This window comes from Cucurbita pepo, chromosome 11 (assembly GCF_057944985.1).
Source record: "Cucurbita pepo subsp. pepo isolate OVF chromosome 11, ASM5794498v1, whole genome shotgun sequence".
NCBI lineage: Eukaryota > Viridiplantae > Streptophyta > Magnoliopsida > Cucurbitales > Cucurbitaceae > Cucurbita > Cucurbita pepo.
In genome coordinates, this window is record NC_141808.1 from 16,562,759 (window position 1) to 16,586,464 (window position 23,706).

Sequence of the window (23,706 nt, forward strand, 5' to 3'; positions counted from 1 at the left end):
TAATTTCACCATTCTAGTAACAACCGATGGTATAGATTTGGAGTTTTTTGAATTTGGACAGTTACAAATGGTATCAGAACCAGACATCAGGCGGTGTGCTAGCGAGGATGTTGGGTCCACAAGGGAGGTGGATTGTGAGATCTTACATCGGTTGGAGAGGGAAACAAAACATTCATTATGTGTAGAAACCTCTCCTTAACAGACGCGTTTTAAAACTGTGAGGCTGACGGGCTAAAGCGGATAATATCTGCTAACAGTGAGATTAGGCTGTTACAAATAGTATTAGAGGTAACACTGAGTGATGTGCCAGCGAGGACACTGAGCCACAAGGGGGGTGGATTGTGAGATTCTACATTAGTTGGAGAGGAGAACAAAACATTCTTTATGTGTAGAAACCTCTCCCTAACAAACAAGTTTTAAAATTGTGAGGCTGACGACGATACATAATGGCTAACGAGCTAAAGGAGATTTAAAAATGAATGGATGGCTAACGAGCTAAAGGAGATTTAAAAATGAATGGATATACGAGGCATACAAAAAGACAACCTACCAAACAGTTAAAGGGGCTCCAAAAGGATCAAACGGAAGGATCCTTACAACTTTAGTACAACTAAACCATATGAATCAAACAAGGATTCAACTAAATCAGTATGGATAGAACTCTACCTTACAAAGGTTTACAAATACAAGATCATAGTACAAGCATATTACACTTAAATGTTACAGAGGTCATTACAAGCTACAATCTTATTCAGTACAAATGAACAACAAGCGATGGAACATAATAACCCTAATCTACTGCTTGTATGGATGGATGGATGTTTCTGTCAATAATTAGATTACTACAATTAACCACATCCGAATTACAGACCTACCCAGCAATCTGAATCTGTTGGAAAGACAAATGAAGGAGCCATAACCAGAAACGTGATATCATCTTCAAGGCTTTACCTCACCAGCATCATTCCTGTGGCTGCCATTTTCAGTGGCTTCTATGCTCTTGTTTGTCTCGGTATGTTTCTCATTCTTCTCTTCAGTTGCAGCTGCTTTGTCCTTGATTTCTCCTTCTAGTTCAATATCCTGTTCATATGGTTTTTGATTCTCTTGTTCCTTTTCTTGTCTATCAGATAGAAGAGTGTCAGGTTTGACAGCAGTTTCACCCAAATTACTATCATTCTTCTCCTCGACTTGTGGTTGCTCGATCTTTTCTTCATGCTTTGCTCCTTCCAGATTCTCATTGAGGTTTAGTTTCGAGCTTTCGGGTTCCTTCTCATTGAGGTTTCTTTCCAATTTTTCTTGTTCGGATTCACTAGTTATCTTATGTTCTTGTTTTTCAGCATCATTATCTGCATTCAACTGGTCATCAGGTTTCGGTGGCTCTGCTTCGGCAGCCTCATCTTTCGTTTCCTTCTCGTCTTGATTTTCCTTCTTATCAGCATCCTTTATATCAGCATCATTATCTGCATTCAACTGGTCGTTGGGCTTTGGTGGATCTGCTTCGGCAGCTTCATCTTTCGTTTCGTTCTTATCATCATCCTTTACCTCAGCATCAGCTATGCTCTCATCTTTTCCAGCATCTTGGTTGTCAACTTCTTTCTTCTCCTCCAGAACTTCCGCTGGTTCAGTTTCTATTTCTTTAAGACCTTTCTTGGACACCGAAGTTCTTTTTCTCTTTGGGTGCTCACTCTCCATTGGTGAAATCACTTTAGCCTTTTCACTTATCCTTGCTGACCTCCTCGGCGTCTCACCCGTGCCCCAATCAAATTCAGCTGATGCTGGGCCACCAGGGTGTGACTTCAGGTACTGATCCAACTTTCTTTTGTTGCTGAACTCCTCGCCTGTCGGAGTTATGAAGATGACCTCATATTTCTTAGGGGAATTACCTTGCTTAGGGAAGAACTGCCAAATATTCATACCGTTCAATCAGTTGCAACCAATAAACCAGCAACCCATACATGCATACACACACATATATATTGTTATCAATATAAGATATTAGAAGTTAAATAATTGTGTAAATATAATGGTTAAGGTGGACCTCATAGGTAGGTTAAGTAGTTGATAATATAGATTTATAAGTTCTCCATTGAAAGTTTGAGTGAAGGCCAGTTAAATGTTCACACCCTTATAAGGAATGTTTCATTCTCCTCTCCAACCAATGTGGGATTTCAGAATCCACCTCCATTGGGAGCCCATCGTCCTCACTGGCACACTGCTCGGTGTTTGCCTCTAATACCATTTATAACATCCCAAGTTCACAGCTAGTAGATATGTCCGCTTTGGCCCATTACGTATCACCGTCAGCTTCACGGTTTTAAAACGCGTCTGTTAGAGAGAGGTTTCCACACCCTTGTAAGGAATGCTTCGTTCTCCTCTCCAACCGAGGTGGGATCTCACAAAGAACTTGTATTGGATTTTAGTATATCTTGCTGCTAGCTTCTTGAAGTTGGAGATGTAGATAAGGGCAAGGGAAGGAAATCACCACATTTATAATATGTTGAAGAGCAAAGACTAGCACCATGCTTTTGTTCACACCCTGAACCAAGACTCTTGTTCCTATGCCTAATTGGTAGCCCATTGTGAAGAAAAATCCAACACTAAAGGTGTTCTCTCTCGGATTAGCTTCTGGCACGAGTTACCTTTCATCGGACCAAAACAGATTTATAGCTACAACCAACCTTTGGTGATTAAACCCATTTCGGATTCCGCATAGGCATTCTTGACACCATATCAAGCAACTGCATCACCTTCCACACATAACTCTTACCTTTCCAAGTTCCAACTTCTTCTTCGTCAAGTCATTCGACAAGTATCATTCAACTCAAAGTAACCAACCGTCATGATCTATTATATTAAATATGCATTCCACCAACTCATGAATTCAAGCTTTTCGTATTGATCCCATTTGACTCTCTCGGACTATTCCAATTGACCCATCATTCATCCTAGGAAATTATACCCCCATCGGCTCTCGGTGGGTGTTTCTCTTTCCATCGGTGCTTCAGCATTCCTCTTTTTTTTTTTCCTTAAAAAGAGTTCCCATAAGTACATCATAATCTCTATACTTCACTGATCATGAAATTTCCTTTAAACCCGCATCATCTCTAGCTCTGGTGATTTCGGCCCTCGGTTCACCATTTTCTCCATTGCATCTAGTCAAGATTTCAGGTTTGAATTTGATTTCAATTTTGAACTAGTCTGGAACCATCATGATAAAGGCATTTATTGTTTCTAGAAGAAAATGTAAGGTAAGAGTACAAAAGAGAAGGCTGGTCCAAAGATCGTTGACCCTACCTCCTACCACAACTCTCCATGTAGTAACACACTCAAACTGGCCACCATCTATAACATACTTCCAAATCCTGTTGCTGAAATTCACTCCCGTCACCTTGTCAATGTCTTCCTCTTTTTTCCACAAGTGTTAAAAGTCTTTCCAGAAGTACGAAGCTTAATTGATCACATAGATAATTTTTTCTACAAGCCTCTAGTAGATATTGTTCGCTAAGCCCGTTACGTATCGCCGTCAAACTCATGATTTTAAAACATGTTTGTTAGGGAAAGGTTTTTCCACACTCTTATAAGAAATGCTTTGTTCTCTTTTCTAACCGACGAGGGATCTCACAATCCACCCCCCTTGGGGGCCCAGCGTCCTCGCTGGCACACCGCTTGGTGTCTGGCTCTGATACCATTTGTAATAGCCCAAGTCCATCGCTAGCAGATATTATCCACTTTGGCCCGTTACGTATTGTCGTCAGCCTCACGATTTTAAAATGCATAAGTTAGGGAGAGGTTTCCACACCCTTATAAGAAATGTTTCGTTCTCCTCACCAACCGATGCGGGATCTCACAGTTATTTGGATGATACTGATCAAAATAACAGGAAATTATCTATACGGACTATCAGAAAATATAGAGTTCTAACTACTTGATAAAGCAATGGAATCTGGTTTAGTCACCGATACTACACAACAAATGTACCAACTAACAAAACTAATTAGTGAGCAATAAATGAAATGTATCAGGGGCTTATCACATCCAACCAAAGTGTTGAACATTCCACATCTCCCTGATAAATTTGCCATATTAATGTTCAAACTTCCTTCCTCAAAACAAACATCCTCCTAAAATCTCACTCTTTCCCTTTTTCTCGTCTTTAATCCATAATCCCTCTCAAATACTACTTCCTTCCATAATAGAAACCAACATCTGGAGCTGCCCAAAAGAGAAGCAATTTCATCTATAGGACAAACAATTGAGTTTGGTAATAGCAAGAAAAGAGATGTACAGAAACAACTATAGACATCCAACATCTCAATATTATACTCAGACATTCCCTTGAACATATCCAATTTATTCCAATTCTAAAAATAAAATCCAACTTCAAATCTACACGTACAAGTCAATACGCAACCCCCAATAGGCTATATATGTAGCATCCGAGATAATTAATCCACTTCTTACTCAAATCATGTGTAAAATTGCTGTGAGAGTTTTGGCTTACATTCTATCTTAGGAACACTTTGACCTATTCGGTAATCTCCAGATCTACGCTTATTTTCAACTCTCCTAAACATTTTGTCGCTTACTACGTCCTCCCTCGTCTCTGGGTGCCTAGGTATCCACTGTAAGCCTTTCTTCGTTTGAACCTCGCCCTTAACTTTAAGGCTATGTCATCCTAGAGTGCTGCTAAATGGAAGGATCTTATGGAAGGGTAGTCAGTTAGATCACTAATAGTCAACTGAAGAGAGAATTTAAATTTTCGGGGGTGGGAATCCTATCAAATGGATTTGTGGCTGGTATTCGATCCACAATATCAGCAACTGATTAAATTCCAAATATGCACACATAAATATACACTTGTGGGGCGGGGGGAATCCATAAAAATTAGAAAAAGAAATTATCAATATGAGCAAGGAAATGACCCATATGATATACAAGATCCCACCCCTCAGATGCTTAAGCAGTGGCAGCCCTGATACTCACCAGATAATGCAAAGAACTTTACAAAGCATTATCGCTGAAGGGAACGAAAACTAGTCCAGGACTCAGGTATACAAGCACAACGAAATCACCATATCCAAAATTCAAAAAACGAAGTAAAATGAACACCAGAGACCAACAGTTTGCAAATAATTCTCCAAAAGGGGGATTAAGCAAGAAATTTGATAATTCAACCGTCCAAAAAAGCCCTAGCTACGAAATGAGTGAACTACCACCAAAGAAACCCTAAAATCAGGGGACAACAGAATCCCAGTCGATAATTCGTAATTCAGAGCAAAATTGAGTAACAAAAACAGATTGAAACAAGAATTGAAGCTCCAGAAAAAGGAATCGGTTACCTTTTTCTTCCAGCCAGGAGGAGCAGGGAGTTCGACGGACACGACCTCCTCATTCACAGTGTCTTTCTCCACTGATGCCGCCATTTTTCACCTACAGAGAAGGAGCAATGATGAAGAATTTCACTAAAAATAGATCAGAACAAGAAATTACTGAAAGAAAAAGGAAGAAAAAAGGTTAGAGAGGAGAGTGGCTTACCTGGGTTTCTGGGTTCTTTCTCAGCTTCTGTTGAACATAACACAAACAGCCGAAGGAAATAGATTTACGGCTAATAGTTTGTCAATGCTTCTTTCTCTCTCTCTCTCTCTCTCTCTCTTCTTTCTCTCTCCTCTGTGAGAGAGAAATTCCAGAATCTCCTGTTGAGCACTTGGAAACATGACGGTGCGCTCTGGAGCTGACACCTGTCCAATCCCTTGCTTCTTAAATACTTGGCAACTTGTCTCATTTTTCAGTAAAAACAATTTTTTATTTATTATTAAAAACCAGATTACGGTCAACTTAATTGGAGTTAAATAAATTCTCAATTTATATAATATTTACAACTTTTAAATTTATGTCTTAATAAATTTTTAAATTTGTTATAATAATTTTTAATATATTATATATTAATATTTACTATATACAAAATTATTGATTTTTAATTATATAAGAGGGTTGGTATTAGATAACTATTTATTTATAATTTTTTTTAAATGAAAAAATAATTTTGATTTAGAATTTAAATGTACGTCCGTAAAAAAATGTGAGAGGTTTCCCAGAACGGTGTGGAATCATTTCACATTAATTGGAGAATATAACGGAATATTCTTTATAAGCGTGTGGAACCATCCTCCTAACAGACACGTTTTAAAATTGTGAGGCTGACAACAATACACAATGACTAGAGGGGACAATATTTACTAGCGGTACGGACTGTTACACTGGACCGAATGTTTTTTAATTAAAAATAATAATAATTGAGGTTTGGTTCTATACTATTAAAGTTTTATTTTTTATTTTTTTATTTTTAGTATTTTAAAATTATAAGTTGTTTATATACTTTCATTTTTAAATAGAGTAAGCTTAGTAAGCCCATATAGATTGGCCCAATGCTCTAAAGCCCACCTTGAGGTGGGCTTTTCTCAAAATATATATATATATATATATATATATATATATATATATATATATATATATATATATATGTTATATTTAAAAAAATTTAATATCGTGTTAAAATATTTGAAGATTATATATTTTTATATGGTCGATTTCAACCAATATATTAAGTAATAACTCGTCTTTAGGAATCAAATTAGGATTCAGAATTTGAATTCGGTATTTGATGGCTCTAGTTGTAACAGTTCAAGCTCATCTCTAGCCGATATTATCTTCTTTGGACTTTTCCTATTGGGCTTCCCCTCAACATCTTTAAAACGCATATTCTAGGGAGAGGTTTTCACACCCGTATAAAAAAAAAAATTCGTTCCTCTTTTCAACCAATGTGGGATCTCATAATCCACCCCTTTCAGGGTCGAGCGTCCTTACTAACACACCGTCCTGTGTCCACCCCTCTATGAGACTCAAAATCTTTTGCTAACACACCACTTAATGTCTGGCTCTGATACTATTTGTAACCGCTCAAACTCACCACAAGCAGATATTTTGAAAATTTTAAATAAAATTAAAATAAAATCGTTAAGGTTTTATTATGAAATTCATCATAAATTTTAGATACATATGAAATGATTGGAAAATATATGGACCCAATTTTAATGGTATACATATCATTATTCCCTATATTTATTACAATAATTTTTGGCCCTATCCCTACAAATGTAGCCTTGTTGGCTATGTTATTGCTTATATTCTTAGGTAGGTCCAAATCCACATGACAATTATTTTTTAATTTAAACATATTTTTAAAATATTTCTCTTCATTTCAAATAAATTTTATAAGATAATACCACTAAGCAAAACACGTTTAATGTTGAAGTTCATATGATTGATCCACCGAAAAATAACAGTAACTTTTAGTTCTTCTAAGTTTCTTAGTCGTCTTATTCTCAGGATCGCTCTCATTTGAATGTGGTCTCTGTTGTTAGGATCGATACCAATTGTTAGATCTGATATCATGTTAGACGAACACGACTCTCTACAATGGTATGATATTGTCCACTTTGAGCATAAGCTCTCATGGCTTTACTTTGGGCTACCATGCCCTAAACTTAGTCGTGCTAATAGATTGGTAAATCCTCAAATATCGAACAAAGAACTCCAAAAGAAAAGGAGTCAAGCCTCCTCGAAGGCAGTAAAAAATGACTAAGACACCAAAGGAGTCGAGCCTCGATTAAGGGGATGCGCACTTTGTTCGAGGGGAGGTGTTGGATGATGAAAGTCCCACATCCGTTAATTTAGGGAATGATCATGGATTTATAATCTAGGAATACTCTCTCCATTGGTACGAGGTCTTTTGGGGAAGCCCAAAGCAAAGCCACTAGAGTTTATGCTCAAAGTGGACAATATCATACCACTGTGGAGAGTCGTGTTCGTCTAACAGTCTCGATTCATTCATGTACGACTCATTTACTCGAGTGTCATAACCACTGGCCGAGTTTAAAAAAATAATATAATTCCGAATAAAATTAAAATTGATTTGGATAATTTGATTTTTATTTATTTATTTATCCATTGATTGGTTGGGAGCAACTTTAAGAGTGTCGAAGATGGTAGCCACATAAATATATTAAATCATTCAACCATGACCCTCAAGTGACCATGTCCACATCTCCCTCCATGTTTTTAGGGATTGTAACGTTAAATCATTCTTTAAAAAAAAATGTTATTTTTTAAAAAAATTTCACAAATATATTATATTTTTCCATTAATTTCATTTTCGTAGAACGTAATTGCATATACGAATAAAAAAACGTCACTTTTAAATAAATTAATTAATTTAAAATGTAACGCCTCAGATGACTCGGGCATTCTCCTGCATCGTTTGTGACATGATCATGTTATTTACTTGGAAAGTCCTAGGAAGTCAACCGATACAGGATTATTTCAAGCAAAACATGTTAATTTCGATAGTTTTTACGATTGAGAGCTATCGAGAAAAATGTGCATTTGTTGGTTTAGATAGTAACTACCAATCCATGATCACTCTCATTCGAACGTAGTCTCGATTTATTCATATACTCATTTTTTACTCATATATCTAAAGAGACGTGTGTACAATTTTTTAAAAAATATATAAAAAAGAATCGATAATTACCTACACCAACCCGGTTACATTTACTCTTTTAAAACTCCGACCACATTGAAACTCTATAATATTGAGCATATTTAGACCTAACCCAATTATAAATCTTTTAGGTTGGTTGGTTCACGTTGTTCCGATCATTTATTCCGTTATTTATTTATTTTTGAACATTTAATTAAAATTTGTAACTCAATTCCAATAATAAAAAATTATGAAATTAAATTAAAAATAAAATAAATATAGGTAAGTATTTTCAAATTAACAATAAATTCAAGTTTGGTCGGTGCAACTCAATCAAGTGGTAGAATAATTCATGAACCAACTCAATCTGTAAAATTTTCATTTATTTGAACCCGACCATCTCAAATAAGTTTATAACTCAACCCGAACCATACAAAATGAATTGGGTTGATCAGATTTTTCAAGTCAAAACGTAAATATCGAGAAGATGTTACCATAGAAGTGAAAATTGGGACACAACTTTCAAGATGATTAATGTGTTAGGTGCAAAATATGCCTCTTTTTGGACCCATTGCATGCTCACTTGCCCCACCTCTCTTTTACCTCATAATGCTCTCTTTTATTGCTTTACCCAATTTAGTGGCTCTTTGGGTAAATTGCATTTTATCAACATTCTCCCTATGGGCGAACGAAACGTTCCATTCTTAGCTAGTTGAATCCGAGTCTGAAGTAAAGGAACCGAGCTACTTCTCTAATAATAGTCACAACTATTTTTTTTTCTTATTTAGAGATACGGAGCTTTAAGTTCTCGAGAAGAGCAGTTCGGGAGCTGAGCTGCATTTTGGTGGTTGCAAATGTTACTGTAATCTAATGTATTTCTGATTCAACATTCTCTCTTACCAAGCTCTCGTACTCACTTGGATTGAGGAGACAGTTTGTGAGCTAATTGGACTTCGAGATTACAAAGATGCGAACTTGGCATTTTGTGCCCGATCTTGATTTAGGAAAGGATCTTATCTCTTTCATTGAAGTACATTAATGCAGAAGGAATCTTTCGAGAAAGGCTACCATAATTGAAAGCTATTTAGTCTCCTCTTTATTATTTCTAGAAATATACGAAATTCAAGATTAACATTATTAAAAGTACAGTGATTAAATTTAGATATTTAAAAAGTAGAGCGACTAAAACGAGATGAGACATAAAATACAGATACCATATCGTTAATATGGTTATGGATTTAATAAAATAGTACATGAATGAACCGAGATCATATCTGAATGAGAATATAAATTATAAATAATAAAAAAATTTAAAAGAATTGATAGTTACTATCTATGCCAATCAAGTACATAGTTTTCGGTAGTTTAATCTTAAGAACTTCAAAATTAAGGATGTTTGGTTTGAATCAATCCTATGTTGGACGGTCTCTTGAGCTGTTCTTAGAACAGTACCGAATACCTTAATTTCTTTAAATTAATATATATTTTTTCTATATATTCTTACAATTTTGGGGAAATTAAATTAAAAATTAAAAAATTTGATATAATGGAAGGGCTTCATTTTCTTATATTTGTCTTATTGAAGATGACAAGAAAATGAAATTCAATGGACCACCAACAAGAAGGGTAGCTAACTTATCAACTATGGCCCCTCACCAATTTGCTTCGAAATTATATGGTTAGTTCATCTCGTGTAAACCCGAGCATAACTCGGTTAGTAAAATGTTAAAAAATATTGCACGAGATAAGATAATTTGAATGTGCAGTAACCTGCACATAAATTTTAAGAACTGAATTTATAGTTTAACCGGAAGATCGGTTCATTCATAGATCGGTTCATTCTTGTACATAATATTGCACGAGATAAGATAATTTGAATGTGAATTTCTTCCGGTTAAACTATAAATTCAGTTCTTAAAATTTAATATTTTAAAAAATTTACGGATCTATTATGTACAAGATTATAGGAGTGTTAAAAGTACTCGATGATTCGGAAAATTTGATCAACTCAACCCGTATAGAAGTATTAGAAATTCTTCATTATTTTGAACGAACATCGAGATTTAGAATTATGTGGTGGTGACCTAAAATAAAAATTTAGATCGGGCCGTTCCAAGTCATCGTTACACCATTCTCGGAATAATTTTTAAGGTTTTCATAAAATGTGACAGTGTCCTTTGTACTTGTTCTTCAATTTTTGAAGAGATTGAATAGCAAAAGTTCTATTTCAAAATAGTAAACATTTAAAGATCTAAACAGTTCCATGAAATTGTATTAACATAATGTGTTGTCATTATCAAAATATGTCATTCCACCCCTTTTGGAGCCAGCGTTCTTACTGGTACACCAACACTTGAAACAGCCTCCTCGCTGGCGCATGGTTCGATGTCTGACTCTGATACCATTTGTAACGGCCCGAGTCCAAGCCCACTGCTAGCCAATATTGTCCTCCTTGGACTTCCCCTTTGAAAGGTTTTCACACCCTTATAAATTGTGTTTTGCTCTCCTCTCCAACCAACGTGGGACATCACAAAAAAATAAATTATAATCAGAATCATTAAATTTGGTCTAAAAATGTCTCGATCGGTAACAGCTCAAGCCCACTGTTAGTGGATATTATCTATTTTAGCTCGTTACGTATCGTTGCCAGCATCACGGTTTTAAAACACGTCCACTAAAGAGATAATTCATTTCCCTCTTCAACCGATGCAGGATCTCATACAATCCAACTCATGAATACTCAAATTTAAGTTGTCTTGAATATTTGGAAGTTTCAATCACTTTTCCATAAGATTACTCCAATGAAATTGACTGCATACGCTAAAATCACTATTGTAATATCTAAGAACAAAGATTCGAACGTTTAACGTTTTAGATGAGAGTACAATGTCTTAATCAGCTCAATATTATACTCGAGTCGTTGTCGTCATTCAAATAGTGATCAGCCAAAAGCTGCTATGTACCGACATCTTATAAGTCATGTCATATAACATCGCATCTCGTTGGAAGATTAGTCCTATCATTTCACGATAATTATCGAAAATCGAGATTAGTCCTTCTTCATCGTTGTTGTTCTTCATGTTCTTTGAAAGCCAAAAAGGTTCAATCACATCAAAGCACAGCACAGCCATGGCTGAAACAACTTTTTTTTGCCTTATAAAACACTATAAGTACCCACCACACTTATATCTCTCTTTTTTGCCTTCCTGGTCCCAGCCTTTTGCTGCCAGCCGTGGGCACTACTGAAACTCCATGATGATCATCTATTCACGAACGTTTTAAAACTACATTTGAATTAGAATACAAATCTTTTATGGGTGGGATGAAACTGAGACCTAAAAGGGTGTGTTAGTGATCTCGAACTAAAATTTACAGCAAAAGTTGCAATATTACCCTTAACCTTTCGTAAGCATTTCAAAACTACTCTTAGATTACAGTATAAATCCTTTGCATGTTGGACGAAATTACGACTCGAAAGTGTGTGGTAATGATCTCGAAGTTTATAATATTAACTCTGACATTTCAAAAACATTTCAAAACTACCTTGGAGCACGGTATAAATCTTTTACAAATTGGACTAAATTGAGACTTAGAAGTGTGCGGCAGTGATCTCGAACTAAAATTTTGATATCCACACAGTTCGATAGGTCACCACTACCACATAATTTCAAGTCTCAATTTTAGTCGAACATTCTAAGAGGTTTTCGCTCCAAGGGTGAGCAAAACTCGAAAATGATAATTTTGCTTTAATTTTCAACCTCATACTCGAATTTGGTTTTTCATCATGTACGAGGATCCCCGCTAAGCATCCTATGATACGCCACTCCAAAATAATCAACCACGAGTCAAGTCATAAATTTTATAAGGGACAGGCAAAATTTTACAATTTAATAACGTCAAATATGCATAATCAATCAAAATTGTTCATGATCAACCCTAGTCAATATTGTCTTCTTTAAACTTTTCTTCTAAGGTTTTAAAACGGGTTTGCTAGGGAGAGGTTTCCACATCCTTAATACCCCTAATGTCTGGCTCTCCAACCAAGGTAGGATCTCACAATCCACCCCCTTGGGGCCTAGTGTTCTCACTCGCACACCGCCCAGTGTCTAGCTCTGATACCATTTGTAATAACTCAAACCCACCACGGGTAGTTATTGTCCTCCTTGGGCTTTTCCTCCAACGGTCTGTCAGGGAGAGATTTCCACACGCTTACAACGAATGTTTCATTCTCCTCTCCAACGGACGTGGGATCTCACACAAATTCAATCATTTCTGGTATAACGAAAGTATTTTAAATTGTGGGTATTGCGTAAAAATTCGGTTTAAAATTAAATATAAAACATTTATATACAATTGTTTTGTTTTTTTCCTCTATATATAAGCCAGAAGTTTCACTGTTTTGATCATTGAACCCAGAAGAAGAATATAAATAAAGCACATCTATCTTCTTTCTCTATTTATTTGCCTCTTTCACTTCATTTTCATACACTAACTTCCAGTCTCTTCTAAAAAGCTTTGCCTTTTTCAATCATGTCAAGCTGCATCAACAGTGCACAAGAGCAGCTCTGCTATATCCCCTGCAATTTTTGCAATATTGTTCTTGCGGTATATTGCTATCTACCTTCATCCAAACAACACAAATTGATATCTATTCTCTTCATCACCCTTCACTTTTGCTATCAAGATCTGGTTTTTCCCCTCTTTTTGTGCTCGATTTTCTCTTTTGAAAGCTTTTAGATATATGTAATGATTATTCCTTTCTGGGTTTGTCTTTGTTCTTCTAATTCAGCTGAACTATGTTCAAATTGGTTAGAACGAAGAACGTGCTCGATTTTCTCTTTTGAAAACTTTTAGATGTATAGAATGATCATCCCTTTCTGGGTTCGTTTTTGTTCTTCTAATTCAGCCGAACTAAGAACGCGCTCGATTTTCTCTTTCGAAAGCTTTTAGATATATAAAATGACCATTCCTTTCTGGGTTTGTTTTTGTTCTCCTAATTCAGCTGAACTATGTTCAAATTGGCGAGAACGAATAACGCTTAAGATCGAGAAACCTAGATCTTCAGTTTTCTATGGCTAATTTTGACAAAACTAACATCTGGGGTTGTTTAAATTTTCGATTTTTTTCGTTTAGGAGATGAATCAGATTTTTTTTTTTTTTTTTTTTTTCCGACCAAACAGGTGAGTGTTCCATGCAGCAATATCTTTGACATCGTGACCGTCCGATGTGGTCACTGCAGCAATCTCTGGTCTGTGAACATGGCTGCAGCTTTCCAATCTCTCTCATGGCAGAATTCTCAGGTAATTAATTAATTTATTTATTTCATTGAAGAGATCTCAAATGTCTGAAGAACAGCAGCGGCCATGGCGGGGGAAAACCCTCAAAATTGAAAAAAAAAAAAAAAAAAACACTTTTTTCTTCTAAGATCATGTTTTTGACTGATTTTCCAACATGGGTCAATGGAGTTTTCAAAACCCTAGCCAGCGCCGGTAGTGGTGGCGGTGATGGTGGTGGTGGTGGGGACGGAGGGGCGGCGGCCGCCGCCATAACCTATTTGGAATCAGAGAAGCTAGGAATTTTGGATCAAAAAAAGAAAATTTTCAAACTTTGAGGCACTTTTTTTTGTTCTAGAAAATTTATTTTTGGTTGATTTGATTGTGATTTATTTATTGTTCGTTTTAGGGTTTTTTTTTTTGTTTTTGGTTCATTCTCTTACGTCTTTTCCAAAGCTTTTGTCTTCTACTATTGAAACAACAGATCCATGAACAGATGGTTTTTAATTTCTTTTCACAAATTTTCTAATTATTTTCCACTCATTTTCAAATTCTCTCTTTCTCTCTCTTCAAATCCTTAAAACATAACATTAATGTCTCAAAAGACCACCTTAATCAATCTTTGTCTCTCCCTCTTTATGGAACATAACTAGCTTCATCTTCATCTCTCTCTAAATTAGCTTATTTGTTCTTCCTTATAAAACAAAACCCATGTGCCAAAACAAATTTTATGAAATGGGTTTAAACATTTCGTCATGATTTTTACCCTCGTTGTTATCGATTTCATTTTCAGGTTTCTGCTTGTTTCCTCTTAATCTTTCGATTATGATTTTCATCGTTGTTAAGGAAAAACGCTTGAATTCATAGTCAAATTAACTTTTTTTTAGTCCGGGAAACAGGGTTGGTAAACTTAATCTTCAAAAACTAAAAACCAAACCGTTATCATACAAGATGTAAGTTTTTCTCATGATTCTGAGTCAAATTCAAACTACTTTTTTTAGTTTTCAAAACTCGACTTGCTCTTCAAAAATATCGATCAAAACACAAAAATCAAACTTTTAGTACAAATTTGCACGTTTATGAACTTAATTTCTCAAAACAGAAAGCCGAAATAGTTATCAAACGAGATCTTAACATCGCTTAATTAGAACATAATTAACTTTCGTTTCTTATTCTCCCTCAAAAATAAAAAAACCCATGAAGCCAAATCAAATTTCATGAAATGGGTATCAACAATTTAGCTTCATCTCTCTCTGAGCTGCCCTTTTCCCCTCTCTTAAACAAAAAAACACATAAATTTAGGCATCAAACCACACCCACAGTGGGCTTGCAGCTGATCATTACAGAGCTGAATTGGGTTCATCATCAAAATGCAACAACAAAATGAAGATGAGAGCTCCAATTAGAAACCCTACAAATGATGATCAAAGGATCATCAATCGAGGTAAAAAAAAAAAAAAAAAAAAAATCAAATTTTTCTTTAATTTAATCATTAAATTTTCTATATTTACGTTTCTGAGTTGTTATTTTCTTTTTTCAGCTCCCGAGAAGAAGCAGAGAGTACCTTCTGCATATAATCAGTTCATAAAGTATGAACAATAAAAATTAAAACTTTATTATTTTGGTGATTTTTATATAAATTATTGTTTCATGGGTCATTTCAGTTCATCTTTTTCTTTTAAAATCTGACAAAATTACATCAAATTCAGAGAGGAAATCCAGAGGATCAAAGCAAATAATCCAGATATTACCCACAGGGAAGCATTCAGTACTGCTGCTAAAAATGTAAGTACTTTTTTCTTTTTTTGGATAACTTATGTTCATAGTTCATAAAAATTAGGGTTTTTTTGTTTGTTTGTTCATAAGAAAATATGACAATCTTTTGGGTATTCACTTGCTTAATTCTGAAATGGCAGTGGGCACATTTCCCACATATTCATTTTGGCCTCATGCTGGAAACCAACAATCTCCAAGCTAAGACGAAGAACGATGTGAGTAGATATCGTAACGAAATAGTTAAATGCTCGATCGATTATCTGACGTTTTACGATTTCGTTTTGAGTTTTCTAGTTCTTTAATCGTAGAAAACGAATGGTTTCTTGTTTTATTTGTTGTTATTAGACGAGACGAGCGCGATATGAACGAGGATTTTGATGGGTTTTTTTTATTATTATTAATGTTTGATAGGGATCTGAGAAGCATCTGATGTCAGTGCCAGGGCTGCACTATTGATTGAGGAAATGATGGGTTTGAAGAACATGATCTAAGCCAAAAACAAGAACAAATTGGGTAATTTCAAGTGATGAAATTAACAGCCATGCATATGTTTGCTTTGATTTCTATGTTTATTTGCAATTACTTTATTGGTTATTAGGGGAAATGTTTGTCTAAATTATGAACTGAAATTTGCCTTTCCTTTATGTTGTCTGATTTTAATATGCATGTATCCCATTTTCTTGGGAAACTAAGATAATTAATAGAATATCACGTTTTTAATATATTATTTGTGAGATCTCACGTTAGTTGGAGACGGAAACGAAGCATTAGTGGAAACCTTTTACTAGTAGATGCATTTTAAAATCGTGAGGATGACGGCGATACGTAACAGGTAAAATCAGACAGTATCTACTAGCGGTGGGTTTGAGCTGTTAGAAATGGTATCAGAGTCAGTTGACGAGCAGTGTGCCAGTGAAGACACTAGGCTCCTAAGGGGGTGGATTGTGAGATCCCACATCAGTTGGAGAGAGGAACGAAACATTTTTTTATAAGGGTGTGAAAACCTCTCTCTAATAGACGCATTTTAAAATCGCAAGGTCGATGACGATACGTAACGAATAAAAGCGGACAATATCTGCTAGCGATGGGTTTGAGTTATTACAAATGGTATCAGAGCTAGGCACCGAGCGGTGTACCAGTGAGGACGTTGGGTCCCCAGGGGTATAGATTGTGAGATCCCACATCGATTGGAAAGGGGAACGAAATATTCATTATAAGGGTGTGGAAACCTCTCCCTAATAAACGTGTTTTAAAAACCGTAAGGCTGATTGTAATACGTAACGGGCTAATGCGGACAATATTTGTTAGCCGTGGGCTTAGAATGTTACATTATTTCTTCACTCGGTATTTTTTTTTTTTTTTTTTTTTTTTTAAGTTAAGCAAGCGATGTAGGATTCGAACCTACCCGAGACCGAATATTCTCAGATGAGAAAATCGAAAGTGTAGTTCGTGCATATCGGTATCCTGTATGTGAGGAGGCAACCCTGTTCCTGAAATTACGAGACTATTTTACGAGAAACTCTACGCGGTTACCGTATAAAAAAAACGTAACCCTAATTTTGGTGCAACTTGATTTTTGTGGGCAAAGAACAAGTGGGCTTATTGATAAAGGTTAATAATTAGAAAGGGGGAAAAGGGGAAGCTTTGATGCATAGCCAAAAAACATGACTATCACTGCTCCCATATCAGGTTTTCCTTTTGCCTTTGTATGCTTTTCATGCAATAAGGGAAGCAAATAGGCACAAATATATAGACTTTGAATCATTCTATGATACTCATATCGAATTCGATACGATACGATTCGGTCCCGTAAATTAAGCTCGTAAAAACTATTTTCATCTATTTTTTAAAGTTCGAGTAAAAATTCGTTTTCTAAGAAACAATTTACCCAAACCCTAAGTTTCTAGATTTCTAGTCTAAAGAATGTTAATTTCCGCTAACTGTCCTGATAGGAATGATCGAATCAATTGCAATAAAGTGTGTTTGAGGAGACTCGTATACGGAATGTCTCGAAATTATATCAAGAACAATATATTTAATTAATTTAGAATTAGATGAAGCTAACATTTCATCTCGACTATCAATAGGAGTGTACAAGGATTAGGTTGAAAAAATCTTTTGGACCAATATGAAATTTTGGGTTGGTTAGGTTGGTAACTCGAGCAACTCAAGTAGAGCTCACAACCCAATTCATCCCAATGCTTTAAACATTTATAAGTCAGCATGCATCACTAAAAGTAGGGCTGGGTTTGGTTGCAACGCACGAACCAATCCAAATTTTCGATTTTCTAAAAAATTCAACCCAACTTAAACTGAGAAAACAAATCTATGATTTGGGTCGGGTTGTTCGATTTGATCTGATTCTCGAGCATTGTATACTTTTCGATTTTTTTTTCAATAATGGAATGTTGTATACATTTAATCTTCAATGAGCAAACAAGTGGGACTTTATGAGCAGCATCATATCCTTCATTAAATTTGCTTCACAATCCATTTTCTTTTTCTTGGAATCCAAACAATGAATAATTGAAGGAATCCCCAAAGAGGAACAAATGGATGGAAAGCCATTTTGAATTGTTTTTTTGATCTAGCATCCCTTAATTCATTATGCCATGACCTAAAGAACGGAACATTTTTGTGCTCTCGATCTTATTCAGTACTTCTCGTTTCACGAAAAACGAGTTTGTAAATACCATTTCTACCCGTGATTTTCATTGTTTTGTTAGCAATAAAGATCAAGTTCAGATCAGGTAAAAGAATACGAAACAAAATTCATATAAACATGAAAGTTCATTTGGTAACGTGACATGTTCTTATCGAAAAGAACAATTCTTACCATTCAATGAGTCGAGTAGAGTGATCGAGAAGACGAACGAATGGGAATTTGAAGAAGAAAAAATCGTAGATCTACATTGATTGGGAAAAGGGGAGAAAAAAGTGTTATCTTTTTTTGGTTTCAAAAGCCAAAATCCTTGAAAAAAGATTGTGTTTTTGTGTCCAACCAAACTCATAATAAACTATGAGCTATGTGAAAGCAAAAGGAGTTCTTCACAATTGGACCACAATCTTCATTTTAGGGCACCTGGAATTCCATTTTCACTTCTTAAAGAATCACTTTCACTCGAAACACCATTATTAAAGGCGAAGAATCATGAATCGAAAAAAACCCGTCAATCTTTTGAATCGATCTGAAATTTTGGGTTGGTTCTACTAGCCGATATTGTCTAGATATTATCCGATTTGGCTCGTTGCGTGTTGCTGTTAGTCTCATAATTTTAAAATGGTGTGTTAGACAGAGTTTCCACACCCTGTAAGGAATGTTTCGTTTCCCTCTCAAATTGACATGAGATCTCACAATCCAACTCCTTTGGGGGAGTGTCCTTGCTGGCCCATCGCCCGGTATTTGGCTCTGATACCAATTGTAATAGCTCAAGTCCACTGCTATAGCTGATATTGTCTAGATATATCCGTTTTGGCTTGGCTTGTTACGTATTACTGTTAGTCTCATAATTTTAAAATGGTGCGTTAGGCAGAGGTTTCCACACCCTTGTAAGGAATGTTTCGTTTCCTTCTCGAATTGACGTGAGATCTCACAATCCAACTCCTTTGGGGGAGTGTCCTTGCTGGCCCATCGCCCGGTATTTGGCTCTGATACCAATTGTAATAGCTCAAGTCCACTGCTATAGCTGATATGTCTAGATATTATCCGTTTTGGCTTGGCTTGTTACGTATTACTGTTAGTCTCATAATTTTAAAATGGTGTGTTAGGCAAAGGTTTCCACACCCTTGTAAGGAATGTTTCGTTTCCTTCTCGAATTGACGTGAGATCTCACAATCCAAATCCTTTGGGGGAGTGTCCTTGCTGGCCCATCGCCCGGTATTTGGCTCTGATACCAGTTGTAATAGCTCAAGTCCACTGCTATAGCTGATATGTCTAGATATTATCCGTTTTGGCTTGGCTTGTTACGTATTACTGTTAGTCTCATAATTTTAAAATGGTGTGTTAGGCAGAGGTTTCCACACCCTTGTAAGGAATGTTTCGTTTCCTTCTCGAATTGACGTGAGATCTCACAATCCAACTCCTTTGGGGGAGTGTCCTTGCTGGCCCATCGCCCGGTATTTGGCTCTGATACCAATTGTAATAGCTCAAGTCCACTGCTATAGCTGATATTGTCTAGATATATCCGTTTTGACTTGGCTTGTTACGTATTACTGTTAGTCTCATAATTTTAAAATGGTGCGTTAGGCAGAGGTTTCCACACCCTTGTAAGGAATGTTTCGTTTCCTTCTCGAATTGACGTGAGATCTCACAATCCAACTCCTTTGGGGGAGTGTCCTTGCTGGCCCATCGCCCGGTATTTGGCTCTGATACCAATTGTAATAGCTCAAGTCCACTGCTATAGCTGATATGTCTAGATATTATCCGTTTTGGCTTGGCTTGTTACGTATTACTGTTAGTCTCATAATTTTAAAATGGTGTGTTAGGCAAAGGTTTCCACACCCTTGTAAGGAATGTTTCGTTTCCTTCTCGAATTGACGTGAGATCTCACAATCCAAATCCTTTGGGGGAGTGTCCTTGCTGGCCCATCGCCCGGTATTTGGCTCTGATACCAGTTGTAACAGCTCAAGTCCACCGCTATAGCAGATATTGTCTAACTTAACATAACCTTTACGGTTTGGATTGAATAGTTAGAGTTATTCAGGTTGTCAAATCATTTTGTAACAGGTTAAAGCGAACAATTTCTGCTAGCGGTGGACTTAAGTTGTTACAAACGGTATCAAAACCAGACACTGGGTGGTATGCCAGCGGAGGCGCTGGCCCCCAAGGAGGGTGAATTGTGAGATCTCACCTCGGATGGAGAGGGGAACAAAGCATTCCTTACAAGGGTGTGAAAACCTCTCCCAAATTGACGTATTTTAAAATCGTGAGGCTAACAACGATACGTAACGAAGCAAAACGGACAATATCCGATAGAGGTGGACTTGAGCTGTTACAAAAATATCACACATTCTCAGCATAGATATATTTCATTGCTATTCTTTAAGACATGTGCAATAAACTCGTATTTGTATTTAATATATTATATCACAAGTTTTTAACTTTTGTTATTTACTCTCGCTCGTGTATTGTTCTAAATTGACACGCTTTCTCGTAACTTTAATATCGACGTACAGTTCTCAAATACATATGCAACAAATTTTTATCTTACTTATATATATATATATATATATATATACCCACAGAAAGTAAGGAGACCCCTTAAAGCAACAACCGAGAATAGCTAGATTGATAGTTGGGTTAAAGGCGAGTACGAAAAGATGTATCGTGAAACCGTTCCAGTAAAAAAAAAAAAATTCGATAAAGTGTAAAAAGGATAATATAAAAAGGTATATATATATATATATATATATATATATTTATTTATTGATAAATTGTTCAGACTTATATGTCAGAAAACATATTCTGACACTTAGAATCTGAAACGTCAAATTCAAGTCTGTTTGGCATTCATTTCTCCTCTCTCTCTCTTCCCCCACATACTTCTCTCTCTTAATACTTTTCTTTTAAATTAAATGTAAAAAAAATTTAAAAAATCTAAAAAAATATTGTTAGGATTAATTTTAAATGAAAATGGTTAATGATTTGATTTAAATTACCTTTAAAATTTTCATTATTTAAAAAATATACTTAAAATTTTAAAAATTTCATTAATATTTATAGACTTTGGTAAAAGAAAGGTTTTAATTATTTTTTTTTTACTGTCAAGAACGTCAATGAACACCTCATATATTATCTACAAATGTTTTAATGTCAGTGTAGAAAGTTGGTGAGTATTTTTTAAACGTGACATTAATGGTGAAGATATTTTTAAAATTTTTTAAAAAGTTTTTAAAAAATAAATTAAGGGTATTAATGGAATTTTTGAAAAATTTGAGGTATTTTTTTAATATTTTATCCGAAACTAACGCAAATGTATTTTTTGGAATTTTTTTAATAGAAAGTTTAAGGGTCTTTTTAACCTGCAAAGTTCGATGATATTTTTATTAATTTAATTTTTATTATACGATAGATAAAATAATAATAATAAACATTTGGGGTTAAAAGTGGAAATTAGGTTATATTGTTCTTCCCCCATTAGGAAGAAATAATGGTCTATTTTTGGGAATAAATTCCAATGTCCAAAATATCTAAAATTTTGTAAATAAAATTATATTTAGATATATATAGTTTAGACTTTAGACGTCATTTTCTGTTGAATTAAATATTATTTTTTTAATTTCATAAAAAGTCAACTTTAATGATGTCATCTCGATGTGACTTTTTTTTTTTTCATATTTATTGCTAAAAATATAAACTAAATATATTATTTATTCCTCTTGCAATAATATAGACAAATGATAATTAGATATTTAGTGAATAAATATGTCCGGATAAATGAGGGGTACATGAATGAATCGAGACCACATCCGAGGGATCCTTAGAATATGTGATGTCCCATATTGATTGGGGGAGGAGAACAAAACCCCAGGGTGTGGAAACCTTACCCTAGCAGACTCGTTTTAAAGCGTTGAGGGGAAGCTCAAAAGAGAAAGCCCAAAAACGACAATGTCGGCTAGCGGTGGATCTGGGCCGTTACAAGTGGTATAAGAGCCAGACACCGAACGATGTGTCAGCCTTCTTGTTGTTCCTTGAAGGGGGGTAGACATGAGGCGGTGTGCCAGTAAGGACGCTGGGCCCCAAATGGATGGATTTGGTGGCGGTTCCACATCGATTGGAGGAAGGAAAGAGTGCTAGCGAGGACAATGGGCCCCGAAGGGGTGGATTGTGATGTCCCACATTAGTTGGGGAGGAGAACAAAACACCAGTTACAAGGGTGTGGAAACCTTCCCCTAGCAGATGGACAATATCTTGAAATTCTACCTATACCAACAGGACGCACCTTCCTTTTCGGTGGCTCAATCATAGGAACTTCATGATTAACCATGTTTAACTTTGAGCAACTTTGTGTCAAGTGACCTCTTAAGAATTTTCTTGAGATTCATGTGAGTGAGAAAAAAACATGCTCAAAGGACTCGTGTTGGCCTGTGGGGATAGTCTTCACTCTTAAGAAGTAAAGAGTAGGTAACATGACCATATTGCGAGGATGTCGGGGAATGTCGGTGCCAACATGTGCCGAATCCAGATTTCGAATCTTAGGCATAGATCGTTATAGTGACGATTCTAAACCCCGTTGACACCTCAATTCTTGAGCCGGACCTACACAAGTGTATTCAATTTTACTAGGTCCATGTCGAAGATAGCGTGACAATCATTAAATCATTGGTCATTATAGATATTCGTCATTTTAAACTATTGTTGCACTACTACAAAATGTAGTATACACTATAATATAATTTAGACATAAGATGATCATTTTTGGAAACTATAGTTTAAAAATCATTGTCTAGAAATCAAATTTACATTAAGATAATCGAAAAGAAAACTATAAACTACTGTGTTAAATAACAACATTAATCTAAAAACGAACACTAACGAGTCTATAGTTAAATTGTTGTTTAACTAGACCATGAGTTTTCAACATTACGATCAAAAGTGTAGCCTCATATCACATAACACTATCGTTATTGAACTAAAAAAACGCTCGATACCCCATCTTCTAGGGCTAGCGCCTCTGCTCGAATCTTCTAGGGCAATTTTTAGTTTTCAACGAGACGTGAGAGTGAGAGATTCGAACTTTGATTTGCTAGTCGAGAATATATATCTTAATTAGTTGAATTAGGTTTAAGTTCGGTCGTACGTTCAGAAAACATAACAAATATGTGTCGTAAAAGCATCTATGATGGAAGAGATGGCTAATTTTGGTCCACAAGAGGTGAAGAATGTGGGTTTGAAGAAGAATGATAGACAATAATGCAAAGAAAATAAGGGATAAGTTCTTTATGCAACATATCTCTTCCCTATAGCATCATGTTCTTCTTCATCTCTTCCAATTTTTTTAAAAATATTTGGTCAATGATTTTCATATATTCTTTTATTTTTCTCCCTCTAGTCCCTATCATATCTAGTTGGCCTCCATTTACCATTTGCGATTTGGGTCGAGATCGTCGTAATGCATG

At 35.6% G+C, this 23,706-nt stretch overlaps 2 protein-coding genes across 2 annotated transcripts; one reads left to right on the forward strand and one right to left on the reverse strand.

Annotated features, from left to right (window-relative positions):
- Nucleotides 1-635: 635 nt before the first annotated feature.
- Nucleotides 636-5,691, reverse strand: LOC111805162 (uncharacterized). Its single transcript, XM_023690087.2, has 3 exons — nucleotides 5,536-5,691; nucleotides 5,340-5,430; nucleotides 636-1,899 (listed from the first exon to the last, which is right to left on the reverse strand). The coding sequence occupies exons 2-3, from the start codon at nucleotides 5,421-5,423 to the stop codon at nucleotides 940-942; spliced, it is 1,044 nt and encodes a 347-aa protein (XP_023545855.2). The 5' UTR covers nucleotides 5,424-5,430; nucleotides 5,536-5,691; the 3' UTR covers nucleotides 636-939.
- A 7,261-nt stretch (nucleotides 5,692-12,952) lies between these two features.
- Nucleotides 12,953-16,310, forward strand: LOC111805163 (axial regulator YABBY 5). The gene is made up of 7 exons (XM_023690088.2): nucleotides 12,953-13,144; nucleotides 13,720-13,839; nucleotides 15,115-15,256; nucleotides 15,353-15,401; nucleotides 15,522-15,597; nucleotides 15,729-15,803; nucleotides 16,000-16,310. The coding sequence occupies exons 1-7, from the start codon at nucleotides 13,070-13,072 to the stop codon at nucleotides 16,042-16,044; spliced, it is 582 nt and encodes a 193-aa protein (XP_023545856.2). The 5' UTR covers nucleotides 12,953-13,069; the 3' UTR covers nucleotides 16,045-16,310.
- The last annotated feature ends 7,396 nt before the right edge of the window (nucleotides 16,311-23,706 follow it).